Source organism: Jaculus jaculus, chromosome 7, assembly GCF_020740685.1.
Source record: "Jaculus jaculus isolate mJacJac1 chromosome 7, mJacJac1.mat.Y.cur, whole genome shotgun sequence".
NCBI lineage: Eukaryota > Metazoa > Chordata > Mammalia > Rodentia > Dipodidae > Jaculus > Jaculus jaculus.
This window is the reverse complement of record NC_059108.1, coordinates 78,926,916-78,948,719: the sequence shown is the minus strand read 5'-3', so window position 1 is coordinate 78,948,719 and position 21,804 is coordinate 78,926,916. Positions and strand designations below refer to the sequence as shown.

The 21,804-nt window shown below is 37.5% G+C and overlaps 1 protein-coding gene across 4 annotated transcripts in view; it reads left to right on the top strand.

Moving 5' to 3' along the window:
* Prkd1 (protein kinase D1) overlaps window positions 1-21,804 on the top strand; it is a 390,066-nt gene that overhangs the window by 343,519 nt on the left and 24,743 nt on the right. For all 4 annotated transcript variants that reach the window (XM_004661851.3, XM_045155177.1, XM_045155179.1 and 1 more), the window contains 6 exons: window positions 1,002-1,054; window positions 2,478-2,550; window positions 5,461-5,567; window positions 17,261-17,422; window positions 17,938-18,036; window positions 19,074-19,341. In XM_004661851.3, coding sequence (XP_004661908.3) covers window positions 1,002-1,054; window positions 2,478-2,550; window positions 5,461-5,567; window positions 17,261-17,422; window positions 17,938-18,036; window positions 19,074-19,341 — 762 coding nt within the window. The remainder of the gene's footprint in view (window positions 1-1,001; window positions 1,055-2,477; window positions 2,551-5,460; window positions 5,568-17,260; window positions 17,423-17,937; window positions 18,037-19,073; window positions 19,342-21,804) is intronic.

Here is a 21,804-nt window from a genome sequence, read left to right as displayed (position 1 = left end):
GGCGGGGGTGGGGCGCATGGGGGGCGGGGGTCTCGAGGAGCGCGGGGGTGGGGCGCGGGTGTCTAGGGGCACGCGGGGGGGGGCATGGGGCACACCTGGGCGCCCGGGGCATGGGATGCTGAGGGGCGCTTGGAGCGCGCCTGCTGCGTGTTGGTAGGGAGTGTTGGGCGCGCGGGGGGCGGGTGCGGGGCGCGCGGGGGGGGAGGCTCGGGGCGCGGGGGGGTGGGGCGCGGGGGTCTTGGGGCGCACGGGGGCGCAGAGATGCGGGGCACGCCTGGGCGCCCGGGGCGTGGGCTGCGCCTGCTGAGTGTGGATAGGGAGCTTGGGGCGCGCGGGGGGTGGGGCGCGTTGGGGTTGGGGCGCGTTGGGGTTGGGGCGGGCAGGGGGGTGTGTCTCGAGGCGTGCGGGGGGCAGGTGGGGCGCGGGGGTCTGGGGCGCGTGGGGGGCGTGGGGTGCGGGGCAGGCCTGGTCACCCGGGGCCGGGAAGCTTCGGTTAGCTCGGGCTGCAGCGCCCAAGGCAGCGATTCGTGGAGGGCGGGGTGGCGGGGCGTGGGGCGTGGGGGTGTGTGCTTCCCTCTTTTACCCTGATCTGTGCCCTCCCTCTTCAAAAAGTTCCTAATTTCCCTTGAATACTTACCTTTTTTTCCCCTTGTTGTGTATAGTGCAGCTAGGCGGTCGCCATCTTGACCGGAAGTCCCATGCATTTATTTTTAATGTAATAAAATATATATGCTAATATTTTACAGGAGATCTGTATTTAATGCCAAAAACAACCCCAGAAGGTTTATGAGTTAACCTACTTTTGGAAGATGAAGTTACACTGTAGAAAAGATCATTGTTCATTGTAATGTTAAAAGGAGTAATATATTCTCATACAAATTTCCCTAGAAACATATAATTGGTATGATTTACATAAAGGCAGTACTTTAAGACAACTGATAAGCATGTACTTGTTCTGCTATCAACCTGATTTTTGTCTATTTTTGAATATGTGTTTCCAGAAGATATTTCTATAAGCATTTCAGTATCAAATTGCCAGATTCAAGAAAATGTGGTAAGTATGTACTAATAAAAATGTGACAATATGATTATTACTGGAAAATAGAAAGCATCACAAGATAAACTTTTATCTAACATTGTTTCTTAGTATTTCCTTATAAGATTTCAGAAACATTGCATTGTATGTTTTCACTGATTTTTCTATAATCTATATTGTCCTAACAGTCTTTTCTGATCTTCAGCTATTAAAGAAATGAATTGTCACATATTTTTCCTGATATTAGAATTTTGATGGTTGATGTCTCACAATCCTTTATAAGCAAAAATAGTTGAATATGTCATTGTTGTTGTTCCTTCATGCCTAAAAGTGCTGACAAGTGATTATATTGCAAATGCTTTTATAGTCACCAGAATGTACCAAGAATACTTCAGCAGAGTTTCATAAATAAGAATTTATAGGTCTATGTTGTGTCACCATAGTTACTTGTGCCATATAGCTCAATCATTTCAGCTCAGTTTTGGACTGCTATTGATCATATCATAATATATTTAATGTTCTTCTTAATGGATTTTATGGGTTTTCTCACAATAGTCAATATTGTCAAAATAAAATAAGGCCTTTCCTATCACATTCTTGTGTCCAGATAATCTTGATCTTACCTTCTCAACAGTCCATAGAGGTCACACAATATTGACTACATTTAGTTATTTTCTAAGAAGTACAAAGAAAAAAGATAGGAGTGGATAGGACTTAGGGAGTGTATAGTATGATGGAAAACACACTTTTTCAGAAAGAACAGACTTTAAGACTGGAAAATGTGCAACAATACGCTAGGATGGGCTGCAATAGGAAGAAATAAAGGTAAAAGGTATGAGGCTGTGTTTCTGTGAGTAGATTCATTAAATCATAGACGTAAAACTTAGATTAAACCATGCTTCATTCAGCATCTACTGCTTCAAAGAGCAGATTTTTGGAACTTGTTACCTCCAGAAATAGTAATAATAGATGGGTTATTTATCTCACAGATAAAAATCTGAGTGGAATATCTTCAGTTTTGTGTTTATCAACTAGAAAGTAGGTGCCTCACCACTTTAGCCAAGTTCCTACAGATGTGATGGCACATTATGATTATTTAGCAAAATTGCTCAATATCCATCACAAAAAGAAAGTGCCTTTTCAAATACAAACAAAATGTGTAGTGTTAGGTCTCCTTCCTGACTGTTAAAACATTGTTGATAGCACAACTGAAATCTTGAAGCACTTACATTCAGAATAGTTTCAAAATATTACATTTCATTAATTAATGAGATATAAATATTTTAGTCATTGAAATTATATTTAGCATTTGCAAGTAAATTACTTTGAAATATTGTATTTTATTTATAGTACATGTAGTAAAATTATAATATTTATAATGATAGAATTTATTAGCTTTGCTCCCACTTGTGTTTGTTTTTCATTGAACATTTATGTTTAGGACATCAGCACAATATATCAGATTTTTCCTGATGAAGTACTGGGTTCTGGACAGTTTGGAATTGTTTATGGAGGTAATTTAATTCATTACTTTTACCAGCTTAAAATTTTAGCTATCTGTGTGATACAAAATAATATTTCCAAGCAAAAATCTAAAGCTATAAGAAGTATTTGTGAATGTGTGTCTGTTTTACCTTTTAAGAAGTTTCTCTTGAGGTATTCATTCTTTGGAAAAATTGTCTGTTTTGAGTTTTCCGTGCCCCAAAAGCTTCTTTGGCTTAAATATTGATAAACACTTCACAATACTGAACCCATTTGACTAACTTGGATTAAATATTCTGAAAATAAGAAACTTGTAATTCTTTTTATTTAAAAATTTTAATGCATTTTTATTTATTTATTTGTAAGGGGAACGAGAGAGAGAGAGCACTATGACCTTTTGCCACTGCAAATGAACTCCAGATACATGCACTACCTTGTATATCTGGCTTTATGTGGGTACTGGGGAATTAAACCCAGGTCAGCAAGCTTTTCAAGCAAGTGCCCTAAGTGCTGAGCAATCTCTCCAGCCCAGAAAGTAATAATTCTTAAAGAAATTAGTTCCATTTTCTTTTGGAATCTTTGAGTAAAACTCTTACAGGTATCTGTGTTACTTAAGAGGAAATTCTTTTACTTTCCAATGTCATGAATATAATTATTTTATGATTAGAATTTTTTAACTTTAGAAGTGAAATGCTGAAAATATTTATTGTTAAACATAGATTCTAGATAGTTCAATCACCTTTGCCAAGCTCTTAGTTAATGGACAACCTACTGTAGAATATTACGTCACAAATTTCAGAATATAAGTAACAAATTATCTTTTTGAGAACTTGAGTACTCCAAATTTTTCACTTATTTTGCATCTCATGTTCTATCCTTGTTCAAGTTAAAAAGTTATGCAGTTTATTCTTTTATTTATTTATGAGAGAGAGAATGGGTGCACCAGGGATGACAGCAACTGCAAATGAATTCTAAATGCATGCACCTCCATGTGCATCTGGCCTATGTGGGTACTGGGGAACAGAACCTGGATCCTTAGGATTTGCAGGCAAGCGCCTTAATTGCTAAGCCATTTCTCTACCCAAGGTATACAGTTTAAAATATGAAATTTAAAGTTCTACCTTATTTTACAACATAACTTTAATTTTTATAAAAGTAGTACATGCTTATTAGATGGAATACATATCAGTGAGTCAGTAACCACTGTGCTAATGCATAAAAGATGCTTAGGGGACACCAAGTATTAGGAGATTTTTCTACAATGTAACATTTGTCGGGTAAAAATTATGGTCATTAATGCATGGTATTATAACTATACATACTGTGTGGTGAGGCAGAGATGAAAATGGAAATAAGAAACACCAGCAAGTACCAGATATTTTGGAGCATCAATCTCTGAGAAAGTGTATACAGAGGAGAGACCACCGCAAAGATGATAGGCAACATTAAAATAAGACACACATAGGATGAACTTGATGAAAACAGAGTTTCAGACATGTCCACGATGATGAGAGAACTGAGTTTTTTTTTTAATAGCTCTGGCCTTGTAGTTAGTAATTGTGATAAATTGAAGAGTCAAAATAGAGTCTTTAGTGGGTCAGAAAGAGGGAAATTCTGTTCAAACAAGACAAAGTGATACTGAAGAGAAGCCACTTGGAAGGGTTAGAAAGTTAGAAAGAACAGTGAATTTATGTGTTACAAAGCATGCTGGATGTACAGAAAATGTGGAAACAGACTTTCTAGTTGTTTTCTAGTGGCCAAAGTGTTTGTATGTTAGTTTTTCATTTTTACGTTTCAGATTTGATTAATGCTACTATGTCTGTACGTACTACAAAAGTGTGATATAGAAGTTAAGCGTGCCCAATAGGTATTCTTTTTTTTTTTAATTTTTTTTTCATTTATTTTTATTTACTTATTTGAGAGTAACAGTCAGCGAGAGAAAGAGGCAGATAGGGAGAGAGAGAATGGGCGCGCCAGGGCTTCCAGCCACTGCCAACGAACTCCAGACGCGTGCGCCCCCTTGTGCATCTGGCTAACGTGGGACCTGGGGAACCGAGCCTCGAACCGGGGTCCTTAGGCTTCACAGGCAAGCGCTTAACCGCTAAGCCATCTCTCCAGCCCGCCAATAGGTATTCTAATTTAAGATTTTGTCGTGAAAATGGAGTGTGATGTAACGTATGTACAGGATCTATTATGTGCAAATGAAGATGACAGGATGATGACATAGACATAGTTCACGTTGCACTTTCCTTATGACCACACAGCTGGACAACCACAGGAACACACCCAATGCTTTCCCTATAGGCCACATTTGTTAATCAGAACTTTATACTTTCTTAAGGAGAACATTTTTACAGGTGGAGAGAATATGTTCCGTATTAATTAGATCAGAATCCCATTTTTAAATTTTTTACGAGAAAAATCTACTATATGAAAAATATCAGATTGTTGACAAATAAATCGTTCATATCCATACCTTTTGTATTTTAAATGATGGCTAATTTTTTAAAAATATTTTTTGTTCATTTTTTATTTATTTATTTGAGAGCAACAGACACAGAGAGAAAGACAGATAGAGGGAGAGAGAATGGGCGCGCCAGGGCTTCCAGCCTCTGCAAACGAACTCCAGACGCGTGCGCCCCCTTGTGCATCTGGCTAACGTGGGACCTGGGGAACCGAGCCTCGAACCGGGGTCCTTAGGCTTCACATGCAAGCGCTTAACCGCTAAGCCATCTCTCCAGCCCATGATGGCTAATTTTTACATACATTTTTAATTTAGAATATTGGAGCTAAGAGATGAATTTTTACAGTAATGTCATTTTTTCTGTTGCTACTCATTGAAATATTTTCATCAATCCTATAAATGTCCTTGAAATGTTTGGTTTTTGCTAATGTAGATAACATTTTCTAACATGCTAATGTTTCTTATTTTCATTTTAAAGGAAAACATCGTAAAACAGGAAGAGATGTAGCTATTAAAATTATTGATAAATTAAGATTTCCAACAAAACAAGAAAGCCAGCTTCGTAATGAGGTTGCAATTCTCCAGGTAACTTTAATTTTCATTTGAGCACTCTAGTACCCTCCCTGATCTTGTAAAGCAGTGAAAAGTTATCCAGGCATCTCTAGTGTAGATAATCAAGAGCAGTACAACTGGAAAAGCAGATCAAGTTTCAGCCTTACAGAGTGATTTATCATTAATATTCACCAAACAGACATTTGCTCAGAGTGGACATGCTGAGACCATTTTGTTTGAGATTGCAAATGACCTTTGTTTGATACATACTCCTCCTCTATGCTGTGATAATTTTAGGAATTGAATGTATAACTGTCAGCATACGAGAGATGTGAGTAACATATATCCAACAATCAGATCATCTTGTTTTCACTAATGTCCTGTGTCTCCCTGTAAGCTGGTCATGGCATATGTACATGTCACAACTCTTCTCATTCATAAATGCTCCTTATAAAACCATTTTTTTTAATTTTTATTAACATTTTCCATGATTATAAAATATATCCCATGGTAATTCCCTCCCTCCCCACCCCCACACTTTCCCGTTTGAAATTCCATTCTCAATCATATTACCTCCCCATTACAATCATTGTAATTACATATATACAATATCAACCTATTAAGTATCCTCCTCCCTTCCTTTCTCCACCCTTTATGTCTCCTTTTCAACTTACTGGCCTCTGCTACTAAGTATTTTCATTCTCACACAGAAGCCCAGTCATCTGTAGCTAGGATCCCCATATGAGAGAGGACATGTGGCGCTTGGCTTTCTGGGCCTGGGTTACCTGACTTAGTATAATACTTTCCAGGTCCATCCATTTTTCTGTAAATTTCATAACTTCATTTTTCTTTACCGCTGAGTAGAACTCCATTGTATAAATGTACCACATCTTCATTATCCACTCATCTGTTGAGGGACATCTAGGCTGGTTCCATTTCCCAGCTATTATAAATTGAGCAGCAATAAACATGGTTGAGCATGTACTTCTAAGGAAATGAGATGAGTCCTTTGGATATATGCCTAGGAGTGCTATAGCTGGGTCATATGGTAGATCAATCTCTAGCTGCTTTAGGAACCTCCACACTGTTTTCCACAATGGCTGGACCAGATTGCATTCCCACCAGCAGTGCAGAAGGGTTCCTTTTTTTCCACATCCCCGCCAACATTTATGATCATTTGTTTTCATGATGGTGGCCAATCTGACAGGAGTGAGATGGAATCTCAATGTAGTTTTAATCTGCATTTCCCTGATGACTAGTGACGTAGAACATTTTTTTTAGGTGCTTATATGCCATTCGTATTTCTTCCTTTGAGAACTCTCTATTTAGCTCCTTAGCCCATTTTTTTGATTGGCTTGTTTGATTCCTTATTGGTTAACTTTTTGAGTTCTTTGTATATCCTAGATATTAATCCTCTATCAGATATATAGCTGGCGAAGATTTTTTCCCATTCTGTAGGTTGCCTCTTTGCTTTTTTCACTGTGTCCTTTGCGGTGCAAAATCTTTGTAATTTCATTAGGTCCCAGTGTAAAACCATATTTTTTGATAGAAGTTGTCATGTAGTATACATAATAATGTACAGGAGGAGAACAGCTTTCCAGGGTCTAAGAGAAATTGGGCAGATGTTTGCTAAGTACAATAAATGTAGATAACTAGTACACACAGTTCAGAGGATTTAGAAGTGTCAATTTTTAGTAAGACATCCCATTTTTACAAGCCAATATTAATTTTTAGTTCATAGTTTTATTACATAATTTCCAATCTAATATTGAAACAAAGTATAAAAAGATTGTATTTCTTCATTTACTGCTTTACTTAATAGTCATGTATTATTTCATATATAAGTTAAAACTTTTTATTTTTGCCAGAAACGGTAGTACAGGCCTATAACCCCAGTACTTTACAGCCTGGGATAAGGCAGGTTAGAGGCCAGAATTGGAATTCCCTGTGTGTGTGTGTATGTGTGTGTATGTGAGAGAGAGAAAGATAGGAGAGAATATGAAGAAGGAGAGGAAAAGAAGAAAGAGTGAGACAAGAAAACAAGGATATGATAGCAACCAGGCTATAATGCCTGTTATATGTAGAAAAATGACATGCTTTCTTGGCCTCAGAAATTTTATTTAAAAAATAATGCTTTGTGCCTCTGGACAATTAATTATAATGCAGAAAGTTTTCACAAGAATAATTGCAGATCTTAAGATGCTACTTCTTGGGTCCATGAAACACTTGCTAATCCACTGTCAAAAATATATTTTACTTGTTATCAACTTAGCATTATTGAACTGCAAGTAACATTTGAAAAATCTGATAAATGAAAGCTTGGCCCTTCCTCCTCCAATCTGTACCCCACATGTTCTCCTGAGACAAATCCCTTCCAGAGTTGGCATATATGTTAGAGGCAGGACTCCAGAGAAGAGGCTCATGGCTACCACAGCTGCATCTTGCAACTGCAACGACGGACTAGATGTTGAGGGTCTTCCTTTGTCAGGCCTTTGAGTGGCTCTTCTGAGTCTGTCAACCTGGTATCAGCTGCTGGCCTTGTGAGGACAGAAAATTAAGCTGTGTATCTACATGTAAGCATAAGCTGCCTCCCCATCTCTACTTATAAAATATGAGGTACCAACCACTCACATGTAATAAATAGTCATGGAAATTTTTCATTATGATGTTGTTTTCTAAGAAGAACATAGCAGCGTGAAAGTCAAGTTCTTCCCTTTGAGCATATGATATTTTTTCCTCCTATTTTCTTCTAAAAGCCCAAAAAATTCAGATCATGTCATTCAACCCCACTCTCCCCAAACATTCTTTACTTGGATCATGTGTGCATACCATGTGCAGAGTATCATTGTAGATTCAATCCATATACCATGAACAAAGATAGCCTTGCTGTCACATTGCATCACTAAACTATACCTTTAGTTGTGTGCCTGCAACATCTTTATGTATTAGATTTTTAATCACACAGGCCATCCAGTCATTTTAGGCTTTGATTATTTACTTAAAATTCTACGTTCATATGCCACTATCATGGAGTCAGTCATTTCAAAATGTGTTCATCAAAGTTAGAAAATTCATTATGTATCTGAACTGAAAAGAAATAAACCAGAAAGACAGAAAATGTTTAAATGTTTTATGTTATTTAATTATTATCAGATGTATCCATCTCGGGAAATTCAGAATCAGCACCTGAAGTCCAGGCCCATCTCCTTGGCATCTCTGCTCAGATGATCGCACATAGTAGACCAGCACTGCTATTTAAAATTGCCACCCAGTCATCATCCTTGCACTGCTCTCAATTTGTTTCTTTTTTTAATCCAGTAGTACTTTTTACTTTCTAATATATTATAGAGGTATTTTATTAGAAGTTAATTATATTCTCTGTAGGTTCTTCACACCAGCCCTACCACAAAATATATAAATAGAGGGCAGTTATCATTTTGTTTACTAATTGATTGAAATTTTATTCCTGGCACATATTTGGTACTTAATAAAGACTTGTTAGATGAATTAATTAAAGCCATATACAAACACCATCCCATTAGATAAGATAACATGCATATTATCCAACCCAGATGCTGAAGACTTCACTTATTATTTGTTATTATCATAATAGGCTGGTTAATCCAGAAGGATAGGGTCTGATTGAGTTGCTTAGTTAATACCCCTTGCCTTATTTTGTATTTTTTAAAAGAAGAACTCACTTCTTTGGATCTCAAAGGACAAAGTGTTAATGAGATTGAGAATTGGTATTAGAATTTTAAAAAAGAAAGAAAAGGGAGGGAGGGAGGAAGGGAAGAAAAGGTACCATGCTGGAAGTCATTTAAATAGAGAAGATATTCGTTCATGCAATGTTTATGGTGGGTGTTCATGAGGTGATCCAAATGATTTGTGTTGTGTACGCATGCATATAATCATGGGGTGACCACAGGAAAACTACAGGTGTAGTTCCTCAGGAACATGTCTAATATTATTTTAAGACAGAGTTTGTCTTTTGCCCAGAGCTCATCAATTAGTCCAGAATGACTGGAAAGCAAGCCCTGGGGATCCTCCTGTCTCTTTGTCCCAGTACTGAGATTACATGTGCATGCTGCCACACCTAGAACTTTACATGAGTTCTTGGAATCACGTTCAGGTCTTTGTGGTTGTAGGGGAGATACCTGACCAGCTGATCTATCTATGTAGCCCTTTTTCACTAATCTTAAGGAAAAAATTATGTTCTTTGGATATAGAAATATTACTCAGAAATATTTGGAATCTTCTACCTCATGGAACACTGGCATTTAGAAGCTGATTCCTCAGCTTATGGTTGTACCTACAGCCTGACAAATTCTATTCCGGAGCCTCCCTCCTGATTGTCTAGGAGGCTATGTTGAAGTGGCTAATGGAAGAAAAATTTCCTCAGGAAGATCTGCTAGGTCGTTTTGTCATTATATTTATTTTTTTCTATTTTTTTTTTTTTGAGTAGCACCTTACTTATAGAAGACCTCAAAGTTATATAAATATAGAATGTGTGGAAAAGTAAAATTCTTTGTTTTCCCATTATATTTCTCTGTGTAACTTAGAAGGTGTTCCAAGATCGTACTCAGTCATGAGAAATTTAAGTTCTTTAAACTGAAGATAAAGTATGAATCTTACAGCTTGTCCTTTATATCTTGCTTATATCATTTAGTATAGTTTTTTTCATTTACTATAAATATATTATTATTACATTTCAAGAACATTTGAAAGAGTACAGATGTTAAAGCTCTTGCATGAAATTTCCAAGTGATGTCATTTATATTGTTATTATTTGGACTTTTCTGTCATCAAGATAAGAATAAAAGGATAGGCATATATGATATTACAGAAAACTGACCTTTACAAAAGTTATATCTTTGCACACTTTGAAGTTGAAAATTTAAAGCAAATGTTATATTTAATAAAATTTAATTTATCACCAAAGACTTATTTTGTCAAAATGAAATTGGTTATAGCTTTACAGTATCACAATACTTAAGCAGCTCTAGAGTACTGTATATGATTATAATTCTAAATAACATTGTTTTTCTTTTCTTGTTTATCTATTAGTTCAATATGAGGTTCTTCCTCACAAGTATTCTAATTTTTGGTATCTCATTCTGATCTCAAAAAAATAAATCATAGGCTAGATGCATTCTCGCTTAGCAAGAATGAGGCCCTGAATTGGATCCCCAGTTCTCACATAAAAATGCCAGGCATTTGCACACTTGTAATCTCAGCACTGGGTGGTCAGAGACAAGTAGACCCCTGAGATTCTCTGTCCAGCCTCTCGAGATTAATTGGTAACCTTCAAGCCAATGTGGCTTCCTGTCTCAAATGAGGCAGAGAGTGTTCCTGAAGAAGACACCTAAGATTGTCCTCTGGCCTCCACATACCATATGTACCTGTAAAGACATGTGCACCCTCAGAGATATAAACACACACATACACAGACACACACACACAATAATGATAATAATAGTGCATATCTCTTTCTTCCAATTCTTTACTGCCCTTCTCACAAAGATTTTTGCACTTGCCTATGTTGGACACAAAGAGAAAGTAAAGAAGTACAGATTTCTTTCAAATTTCATCACTTTTAATTTTTCCCACTCATTCACTTTTACATGGTCATCGGTGTCTAAATATGAACAACAATGCTACCACAACACAACAGCAAGGTGTTACTGGTATTTACTACTGTGGAATAAGCACAAAGCCTCTTCAAAGCTAGTGATTTGGGGGTGTTTCATGACCACAGGGAAGGATACAAGCATTTCAGGAATCAGCCTCACACTCCCCTCATTATATGGCCAATCTTGGATTGCCCACTTTATACTAGCTTTTCCTAACCTATTTCTTCAGTTTCCTGGCTGGCTTTCACAGTTGTTCCAGAAAATGTTGGTCCTCGTGCATACAAATAATTGTAAGTATCCTTGAGACCAAAGTGAAATACAGAAAAATCCAGTAATGTGCAGATTGTAGTGTGAGGATAATACTGAAAGAAATGTCATCTCAGGTAGCAATGTAATCAAGTAGATCCCTGCATTTTTAGTTAAAGGACAATCATCTAGGTTGGTTGAGGCAAAACTGACTTCTTTCAAGGCAGAATATATCTGTCTTACCTTAAATCAGTTGTAAGTAAACCACCTTATCAGTGTCAGGGTCCAGATTTAAAGTTGTACATACTTTACTAAAAATGTGGACTCTATATTGTTTTCAGAAGCTAGCAAGAAAACCTGCATAGTTTTACTCTGGGATAATCAAGATGGTCACAACTTCTCACAGCTACAGTCCTGTCAAACTCAGTCCATACAACTTACTATTCACAATTAATATGTTCTTCCTTCTAAATATATACCAAAACCAAAAAAACAAAATGATTGGATAAAGTAAATATATTAATATTTGCAAAATATTGATAGTGAAGTCATACATGTCTATATAGATTTGTTAATACTTTTTACTCTACTTTTTGATAGGATTAAATATATTCATTTATAAATAGCATTTATTATAGATATTTGCACATTTTTCCAGATTCCAACAGCAAAGAGATCATATTCCTGCTGAAGTATTGTGAATGTGGCGGAGTGGTCCTTCATATTATACAACCCTTATTCCCAAAACCTGATAAATATGCTACTTGGGTGGTAAGAGGGACTTTACAGCTGTAACTAAGGTTATACACTATAACATGGGAATGTTATCTTGAATTATCTATGTAGATCCAGTCTAATCATAGGAATTCTGAAAAGCAAAAATAAACTTTAGCTAGAATAATGAGAGTCTTGGAATGTGAGACCTTGCCACATTGCAGGCATGGAAGATAGATTCATACTGAAGAACTCTGGCCAATCTCAAGGAACCCAGAAAGCCTTGTGGCTCACAGTCAGTAGGAAATGGCGATACAACCTAAATGACCTTGGAAGCAAATGCTCCCTTATAGTGCTTCCAGATAGGAGGACAGCTTGCCTACAATTTCATTTCTGCCAAGCAAAAACCATGTCCAAGAAACCATTTGAGTTCACCAGATTTCTGACCCACAGAGCTGTGAGATAATGGATCTGTGTGGTTCTTAATACACTTAAACAGAAAGAGGAGTGATGGGGGAATGTTAAACTAGAAGTGGAAGATTGGAACTGCTGTGACTTTACCTGGCACAGGCTTTTGCCAAGTGAAAGACTTCTCTATGCTTATTGTCATCATTCAGTTATCAAGCTAAAGAGAAAAAACATGTGGCCCAAGACGTTTTACAATGCAGGAGAGTTGCCTAGTAATAATAACCCATTCTACATGCTAGGCACAATTCCACAGGCATTGAATAATAATTCTTGGTTATTAGGCACATTGTTACCCCCTTTTTATTTTTATTTTTTAAGAATAGAGAAAGAGTTGATTATGGACTTGTTGGGGCCTCCAGCAACTGCAAACATATTCCAGATGCATGTTCCACCTTATACCTCTGGCTTTACATAGGTACTGGGGAATCAAACCCATGGCATTAGGCTTTCCAAGCAAGTACCTTAACAGATGAACCATTTCTCCTATCCTGTTACCCCATTTTACAGTGGGGAAAATGGAGGCATCTCAGAAACTTTAATTCATAGAAATTCTGAGCTAGGACAATGGGAAGCAGATGGTCCTAAAAGGATACTCCCAGCCTTGGGGCTTTCCTTGTAGTTGTACTTATTCTGGGCTAAATCAAAGATCAAGCAAAGGAAGGACAATGAAAGATCTTACTAAGGGGTACAGGTGCCATGATCACTATTGTCCAAACAGCCTGCTTTTACTTCTTTATTTCTCACCTTCAGAAAAATAATGATATCATAGAAAGGGTTTTATGAATCCTCCTAGGGATAATGGCTGTGGTGGGCAAGAGCTAGGTTAGAAGGAATCATCTGCATGCCTTAGTTGCTGCTGCCACCATGCTGGTCTGTGGCTGTTGACTTTGCCAGTGCCTTCAGGAATTGTCTCTTTATTGAGAATAGCATAAAACAAGTTCCAAACACCTAGACGGGAAGAAAATCATGGGTTTCTTCCTAGGAAAGATCTTGAAAGGTTTCTGAATCAATGGACCTGTCTGGTACATTCTGAGAGATTATCCTTAGAAATGAAGCCCCAAAAGGTATCATAGCCTTGTCATTAAGGAAAATCATTTGAAACTCACATCAGTAGTAGCAGCTATGAAATTTGAACCTATAACCACTTATACTTGTTATAAAAATCATTATTATCATAATACTCATCAAGAGAATCCTGAGACTGCTTATCAGTGAATCAAATGAAGTTACTATGATAGTTCATGTACTGTGTTTTTTTCTCAAGGGAAGTTCTCTCCATCATTAGATATGTCAGATATACGAACACTGAATATGTCAGTTAAGAAGTAAGAAGACACAGGACTTCACCTTTCTGCAAAACTTCATAAACTTGTATTGGGCATGTAGGGTGCACTGACATTAGGCTCAGAATGCAATTGATAAAATATGGATATGAAGAACCTTATAATCTTATTTGGAAGAGATATAGATTCAATAACAATATAGGGTGATATGCATTATAAAAGAAGATTGCACCAAAGATTTGAGAAAAAGCAATCTGACCTAGAGAGTCAATGAAAGCTTCTTGAGAGGAGAATATTTGTATCATGCAATGATTCTGGATCCCGCTAAGGAGACAGTAGATATGAGAACAAGGGAAGAAAATTTTGTGATGCTTGCTATGAAAATGTTTTAGAATATCATGGGAAAATGAGAGCTATGTAGAAAGAGAGAAGGTGGAGAAATATTTGTGTGGGGAGGGAAGAAAAGAGTTTAGTTCTGAAGGTTTTCCTGTGCCATGCTAAAGGGAGGTATCTTATCTTGAAGTTGGTGGTGGTTAGCAAGTGGGCTTGAAGGTTTATGTTAGGATGGGTATCTTTTGGACAGGATCTCAGTAGCAGTTCTGATGAATACAGGTTGGAGGGAAACTAAACCCAAGACAATAAGATCAAAGGGCAGCTACAGAAAATCCCCTGAAAAGACAAAAGAACCTAAACTAAGGTATGATGAGGGTAAAGGCAAGCACTCTATGTGTGAGAGAAAAAAGAAGTGAGGTCTTTTAAGTTATAAAATCTAGTAGGTTGTTGGGAGTTGGGAAGAAATAAACTTGGGGAATTCATCATGTATAGTCAGGAAGAATAAATTTAAGCAGAAATATACTGATTGTTTAGACATTTTTTTCATCTAAATATACATACAGAAAAACAGTGATGTAAATTTTTGGAATTCAAGAGAGCTTACCATATTGATTTATTTATTATTTTAGCCAGCATTTTTATAATCCTGCTCTTTACATGATGACTTTTCCATATCTGTCAGTCTATTACAGGCCATTTCCCTTTCTATGAAATTAGATGATTACAATATCTAGGACCATTAAACTGAAACAAAATTGTAAAATGCTATAACTAGAAAATGGATGAAATGTGCTTCTTTTTTTCTCAACACCAGAAAACTGGTAGAAATGTGGAAGGATAGGACTAAGAGTCTTGTCTTTGCGAAGAACACATTGTACCATGCATTCCTCACCAAGAAGATCACTGACAGTATCTTACGGTGTTCATGATAATCTTCACTGTGTACAAATCCTTCCAAGGCCAACTCCAGCAGTCTCCAATAGCAGAGTATTGCTTAGTCTGGGCATTCATGTGTATGTCATGTGTGAATACCATTTTGGGGCAGGAAACTTACCAATGCTAGGGCATGGTAGTAGTACCCTAGTATTTTTTTTTTAATTTTTTTATTAACAACTTCCATGGTTATAAAAAATACCTCATGGTGATACCCTGCCTCCCCCCACTTACCCCTTTGAAACTCCACTCTCCATCATACCCCCTCCCCATCTCAATCAGTCTCTTTTTTACTTTTGATGTCATGATCTTTTCCTCCTCTTATGATGGTCATGTGTAGGTAGTGTCAGGCACTATGAGGTCATAGGTATCCAGGCCATTTTATGTCTGGAGGGAGCACATTGTAAGGAGTCCCACCCTTCCTTTGGCTCTTACATTCTTTCCGCCACCTCTTCTGCATTAGACCCTGAGCCTTGGAAGGTATGATTGAGATGTTACTCGGTATTCCAGTCACTTCTTTCCAGCACCATGATACCTTCTGAGTCATCACAAGGTCACAGCCATCTGAAAAGAGAAGATTCTCTACCCAAAGTGAGAGTAGCATTAATATAAGGGTATAAATATTAAGAGAAGTGCTTACTGGGCAGTTTGATAAGCATAGCATATACATTTTTTCCAGATACCATCAGATGTTACACCCCTAGGGCTCATGACTACCCCTGTTTTAAGTTTTCAGTATCAGGGATGTGTTCCCCCCCATGGAGCGGGCCTCCAGTCCAATTGGAGGGCAGTTGGTTTCCACCATGACAGACGTGCCACTATTGCACCCATTGGCTCATTTGGCCTGGCTGGCCAATTAGAAGGCTTCCAGTGTCCACTGTTGAGTATCTTCACTGGTGGTATCTCTTTCTCCCATTGAACTACATATAGAATGGCTTCTTCCAGCTTTCTGTCAGCTGGTCTACATGGAGGAGGTTATCAGCTCAGTTCCCGCAGGACTTCTCAGTGGCCTTACAGCCCAAGTATGTGGAGTCTTCAGCAATAGGGTCTTACCAACTATTCCTGGTGGGAAACCAAGGGCCTTGGCAATGGCCTATAATGTTTTGGGGGAATCAGGGACCTCCCTGGGCAACAACTCACTGGAGGTATCCCATCCCTGGCACTGAAAATGAGATTCCATCTCACTCCTATCAGATTGGCTACCAGATGACCATAAATGCTGACAAGGATGTGGAAAAAGAGGAACCCTTCTACACTGTTGGTAGGAATGCAATCTGGTACAGCCATTGTGGAAAAGTTCCTAAGACAGCTAAAAATTGATCTACCATATGACCCAGCTATAGCACTCCTAGGCATATATCCTAAGGACTCATCTCATTTCCTTAGAAGTACATGCTCTACCATGTTTATTGCTGCTCAATTCACAATAGCTGGGAAATGGAACTAGCCTAGATGTCCCTCAACTGATGAGTGGATAATGAAGATATGGCACATTTATACAATGGAGCTCTACTCAGTGGTAAAGAAAAATGAAGTTATTAAATTTTCAGGAAAATGGATGTATCTGGAAAGGATTATACTAAGTGAGGTAACCCAGGTCCAGAAAGCCAAGCACCGCATGTTCTCCCTCATATGTGGATCCTAGCTGCAGATGATTGGGCCTCTGTGTGAGAAGGAAAAAAGTCAGTAGCAGAGGCCAGTAAGTTAAAAAGGAGATATAAAGGGAAGAGAAAGGAAGGCAGAAGGGTACTTAATAGGAAAATACCCTAGTATTTTTTTGAAGGCAGCATGCTTAATATTAGAGATGATCCTCAGAATTTATACATACCTCAATATGGTATTCTAATTAAAACCTAATTAGAAATTCAATGTACTGAAACTTGGATTTGTTTTTAGTATGGAAATTTCACTATGCATAGAAATAATGATGTATTTTTTGGAGACATTAGAATTTCAAACATATAAGCCAGCACACATGTGGAATTTAGAGGTGTTAAAAATCTTAAGTATGGATTTCTCCATAGCTTTAAGCTTATACAATTTTATATAAACAGCAAGCTTGCCAAAAGGTATCAAAAAACTCATTTTCTTCAAGTGCTTTATTTATCTTTAATAGAACCTTCATCACCCTGGTGTTGTAAATTTGGAGTGTATGTTTGAGACGCCTGAAAGAGTGTTTGTTGTTATGGAAAAACTCCATGGAGACATGCTGGAGATGATCTTGTCAAGTGAAAAGGGCAGGTTGCCAGAGCACATAACGAAGTTCTTAATTACTCAGGTAAGAAATCAATTAGAGACAGAAAAAATAATATTTAATATCAAATATCACTGTTTAACACAGCTTTCTAGCCTTGTTATTTAATCTTTGATTCCAATCTTAACTGCAGTAGAAAAAGTCCTGGGGGCATATTGTATTTTGTGGTTTACACCTGTGTCATTCAGAATCCAGAATTCCAAATTAGTAACCTGACCCATGTATTAAAAATGTTTATGACATTTCTACAAGTACATTGGCTAAGTTCTGTTCAGTGAAGATAGCTAAAAATGCTGAATTAGTTTGTCTGTACGTGTGTTGGTTCTTTTATGTGTTCAACAATACGCCACTCCCTCCATTTGATATTTCTCCAGCAACCTGCTGTGTTAATTATAGATCAACTCAGAGTTTTGCACTTAAAGAAACTTGACTAGTCATTGTTGGTTTTCTCCTGGCCTTTAAATGTATGTCTTGGTTAAATTCAAACCCATCTTGAAATTAAGGTTGAAATGAAATCTTGTTGATTTTCCTCTTTATAGATACTAGTGGCTTTGCGGCACCTTCATTTTAAAAATATCGTTCACTGTGACCTAAAACCAGAAAATGTGTTGCTTGCATCAGCCGATCCTTTCCCTCAGGCAAGTATATTGCCTTTGTTTCCCCTACCTCAAAATCTTTATTTTTTTTTTCCAATTTTCTGTGATTATATCCTGTAGTTATTGCCTTCTTTTATTTCTGGATTGGGGACTGTGTCACTGTCTTCTTAGTTCAGCTGCTTTGATGATAAACACCTGTGCCTTCCCAATCTGATCTTTAGCTTACCTGGGGTTGAGTTCACTGACAACTAGTCTAAGGACACCTGAATCCTGGAGAGACTGTCGGCTCTCTGCAATTGGGCCAGACATTAAACTTTGTTCACAAGAGCTAGGGCAAGACTTCCTTTTCTTCAACAAAGGAGTGGGAATCAAATGGATCTCAGGGCTGGGAAGATGGCTCACATGGCACTATCTCACAGAGCCTGACAGCCAGAGTTGTATTCCCCAGTACCCATGGGAAGCCAGATGTACAAAGTGACACATGCATCTGGAGTTTGTTTGCAGTGGCAGGAGGCCCAATCCATTCTTACTCACACTCTCTGTATCTGCCTCTTTATTCACTCAAATAAAATAAATAAATATTTTTAAAAAGTGAATCTCTTGCCATGAAATGAGATCTAAAGAGATATAGTCAGGATGGCTGTCTTGTTTGCTCAGACCTGCTGCTGTCCATTGCAAAGCTAATTTTGAGGATCACTTTTGATAGCATAATCCATCTTTCTACATCCTTTGTTTTTGATAAGGCCCCAAGTAGATGTCATCCTTCCCTGATTTGCATGTCCTCCTAATTTGTGAACAATATTACTGATTTAGGAGCATATTTTTTTTTTTGTTGCAATTTGTCTCTTTATATTTTGGGAGTCAAATGTAGAAGATTCACAAGATATTTTTATGAATGAAAACATCACCTTTGTTTCAATATATAAATACATTATCTTTAAATACATAAAATGGAAAATGATATTCCTTTTATTATAAGAAAATGCTATCATTTTGTATGAATTACTCTGCTTATCTCTGACAGAGGTAAATCAACACACACCCAAATTAACTACTTCAGCAGCTCCTTCTATCAACAGGTTAAACTTTGTGATTTTGGTTTTGCCCGGATCATTGGAGAGAAGTCTTTCCGGAGGTCTGTGGTCGGTACTCCAGCCTACCTGGCACCTGAGGTTCTAAGAAACAAGGGCTATAATCGCTCCCTAGACATGTGGTCTGTTGGGGTCATTATCTACGTAAGTCTAAGTGGCACCTTTCCATTTAATGAAGATGAAGACATACATGATCAAATCCAGAATGCAGCCTTCATGTATCCACCCAACCCTTGGAAGGAAATTTCTCATGACGGTAATACCTTCTGTTCAAAAATGACAGTGATTTCAATCTTGAGTGTTGTCATTTTGACTTTAACTGTAAATTATTAATTGTTCCCTCTGGAATATAAGCAAAAATTGATCAGAGTGAAGTGAGTAATATACACAAAGACCAAAGAATGTCATTGGATGAAATGTGTATATCTGTGTTTCAAAAATAAAGAAATTGAGATGTGTATGCTAAAAGGGCAGTGAAACAGCCAGAGGCCATCTGTCCATATTTTGTATGTTTGCTTAGAAACAGAAAGTAACTGTATATTGGTATAATAGCAATTAATTTGTAGGAAGGATTTGCTTACCATACACTTGGTTTTGAATTAAGAACTTCTGAAGTTTTAGCAATATCAGAACTTTATGGAATTCACATTTTCATCATTGTATCTAGGATATCAAAGTCCTTATTTACTGATTTTCTTTGTATTACAGTGAAGCATGATGATTTTATTTGGCCATTTCCTTGGAATATGAAATTATTTTTTATTTGTTTAGCATTATAATATCATTATGTATGATTTCTATGTGTATTTTTAATGACTTGTTTAGGATAGGTTATCTTTACGCTCTTGTATCTGCATGTGGCAGTGTTAGTTCTGAGCATTCAGAATTAACTTAGAACTAACACTGCCACATGCAGACTCAGGCTACCTGCTCTCTGGCTCTCTCATGGACCACTAGATGACTTTGACCCCTGATGTCACTTCTGATACTTTGGTTTTCTTGGTACATCTATCATATGGCATTTTTATGTGAATTCAGCTTCAAAATATATTTTTGAAGAAATTCTTTTACAATTATTGAATAAATGATTTCCTTTATCAGCTACTGTCTCTTATTTTAAAACTAAATATTTTCCTTTAAGAGGAAGGAAGTGTTTATGAAGACAATAACTTTGCATAATGAAAAGTCATTTTTCCATGTTGTAATTCCCATTCCTATTTAACTGGGCACATCATTATCTACTGGGTCAGAGTCTGGCTTCTGGGGTGAGTGCATCATGGTACTCATAGTATTATGGAACACAAGACAGAGACTGTGGCCTCAAGAAATTCTTATTCTTCTATTTCGAGATCATATACAACAGTCAGAAGTAGGTAAACTTAGAGCTACTGAGTGACCATTTACACTACATGAATAGTCCATTTATTAAGGAATTTCTCATAAAGACTGTGGAGTCTGAGGATGCTTCAAACCACACTAGAAACACTAAGTATGTAGATACTTGGACATGAAAAGCTAGGTACCACCATGACTCTAAAGTCAAAGAGAGAGGCCACCAGTCCAGCAGCGTGGGGCACAGTTCAATCTGCCATTCTTACCTACCACCCCTCGTCTTCCCTTTGATCAACTTCCCACTATATAAATTGAATATGAATCCTATCTATATAATAGGATAGTGATAAAGACTGGATTATATCAAGGGTGGAAGTAGCATATATTAAAGCCAGTGTAAGTCTTACTAAGAGTGTTCTGCATCCTTAGCCATCAGGGAAATGCAAATTAAAACCACTTTAAGATTCTCTCTCTCCCCAATCAGAATAGCTATCTTCAACACAACCAATAACAGGAAATGTTTCCTCTTCTTGCCTCTATTTTACTTTTTCATAGCCAATCTTTAAAACTCATAGAACTCATTCCCCCATCTATCTGTCATGTTTTTTAAACATATTTTATTTATTCATTTGCAAGAAAAGAGAGAGAGAGATTGAGAATGAATGAGTGTACCAGAGCTCCAGCCACTACAAACAAACTCCAGTTACATGTGGCACTGTGCATCTGGCTTTATGTACATACTGAGGAATCAAACCCAAGTCTTTAGGCTTTGCAGACAAGTGTCTTAGCAGCTCAACCATTTCTCCAGCCCCTCTTACATTTATGTTTCCATTCTGTACTTTTTCACATGATAGATGCAAATTGTGCTTTCCCAGCAACTGCTTCTTCAGCCATTGCAATCTATGCCTCTGGCTGGCTTTAGCAATATTCCAGATTTTCATCGTAGTTATAGCATGAAATCATTTTCCTTGATTTCTATATCAGAGATATGAAAATTGAGGGCTAACTCTATGTAACGATAATTTTCCAACTACTTGAAAACCTTTTCTTTTTGTGTTTTCTGAAAGGAAATATCTAACATCACTTTTGTCCTTCTTGAATTATCCTAAATATTTAGTTGTTCCTTTGGCATCCACAATGGCTCTTTTGTAGGCAACAGATTCCTTCATGAAATATTCTTCAGGCCTTAATTTACAGCTAACTCAAAGCTTTTTTTTTTTTATTATTATTTATTTATTTGAGAGCGACAGACACAGAGAGAAAGACAGATAGAGGGAGAGAGAGAGAATGGGCGCGCCAGGGCTTCCAGCCTCTGCAAACGAACTCCAGATGCGTGCGCCCCCTTGTGCATCTGGCTAACGTGGGACCTGGGGAACCGAGCCTCGAA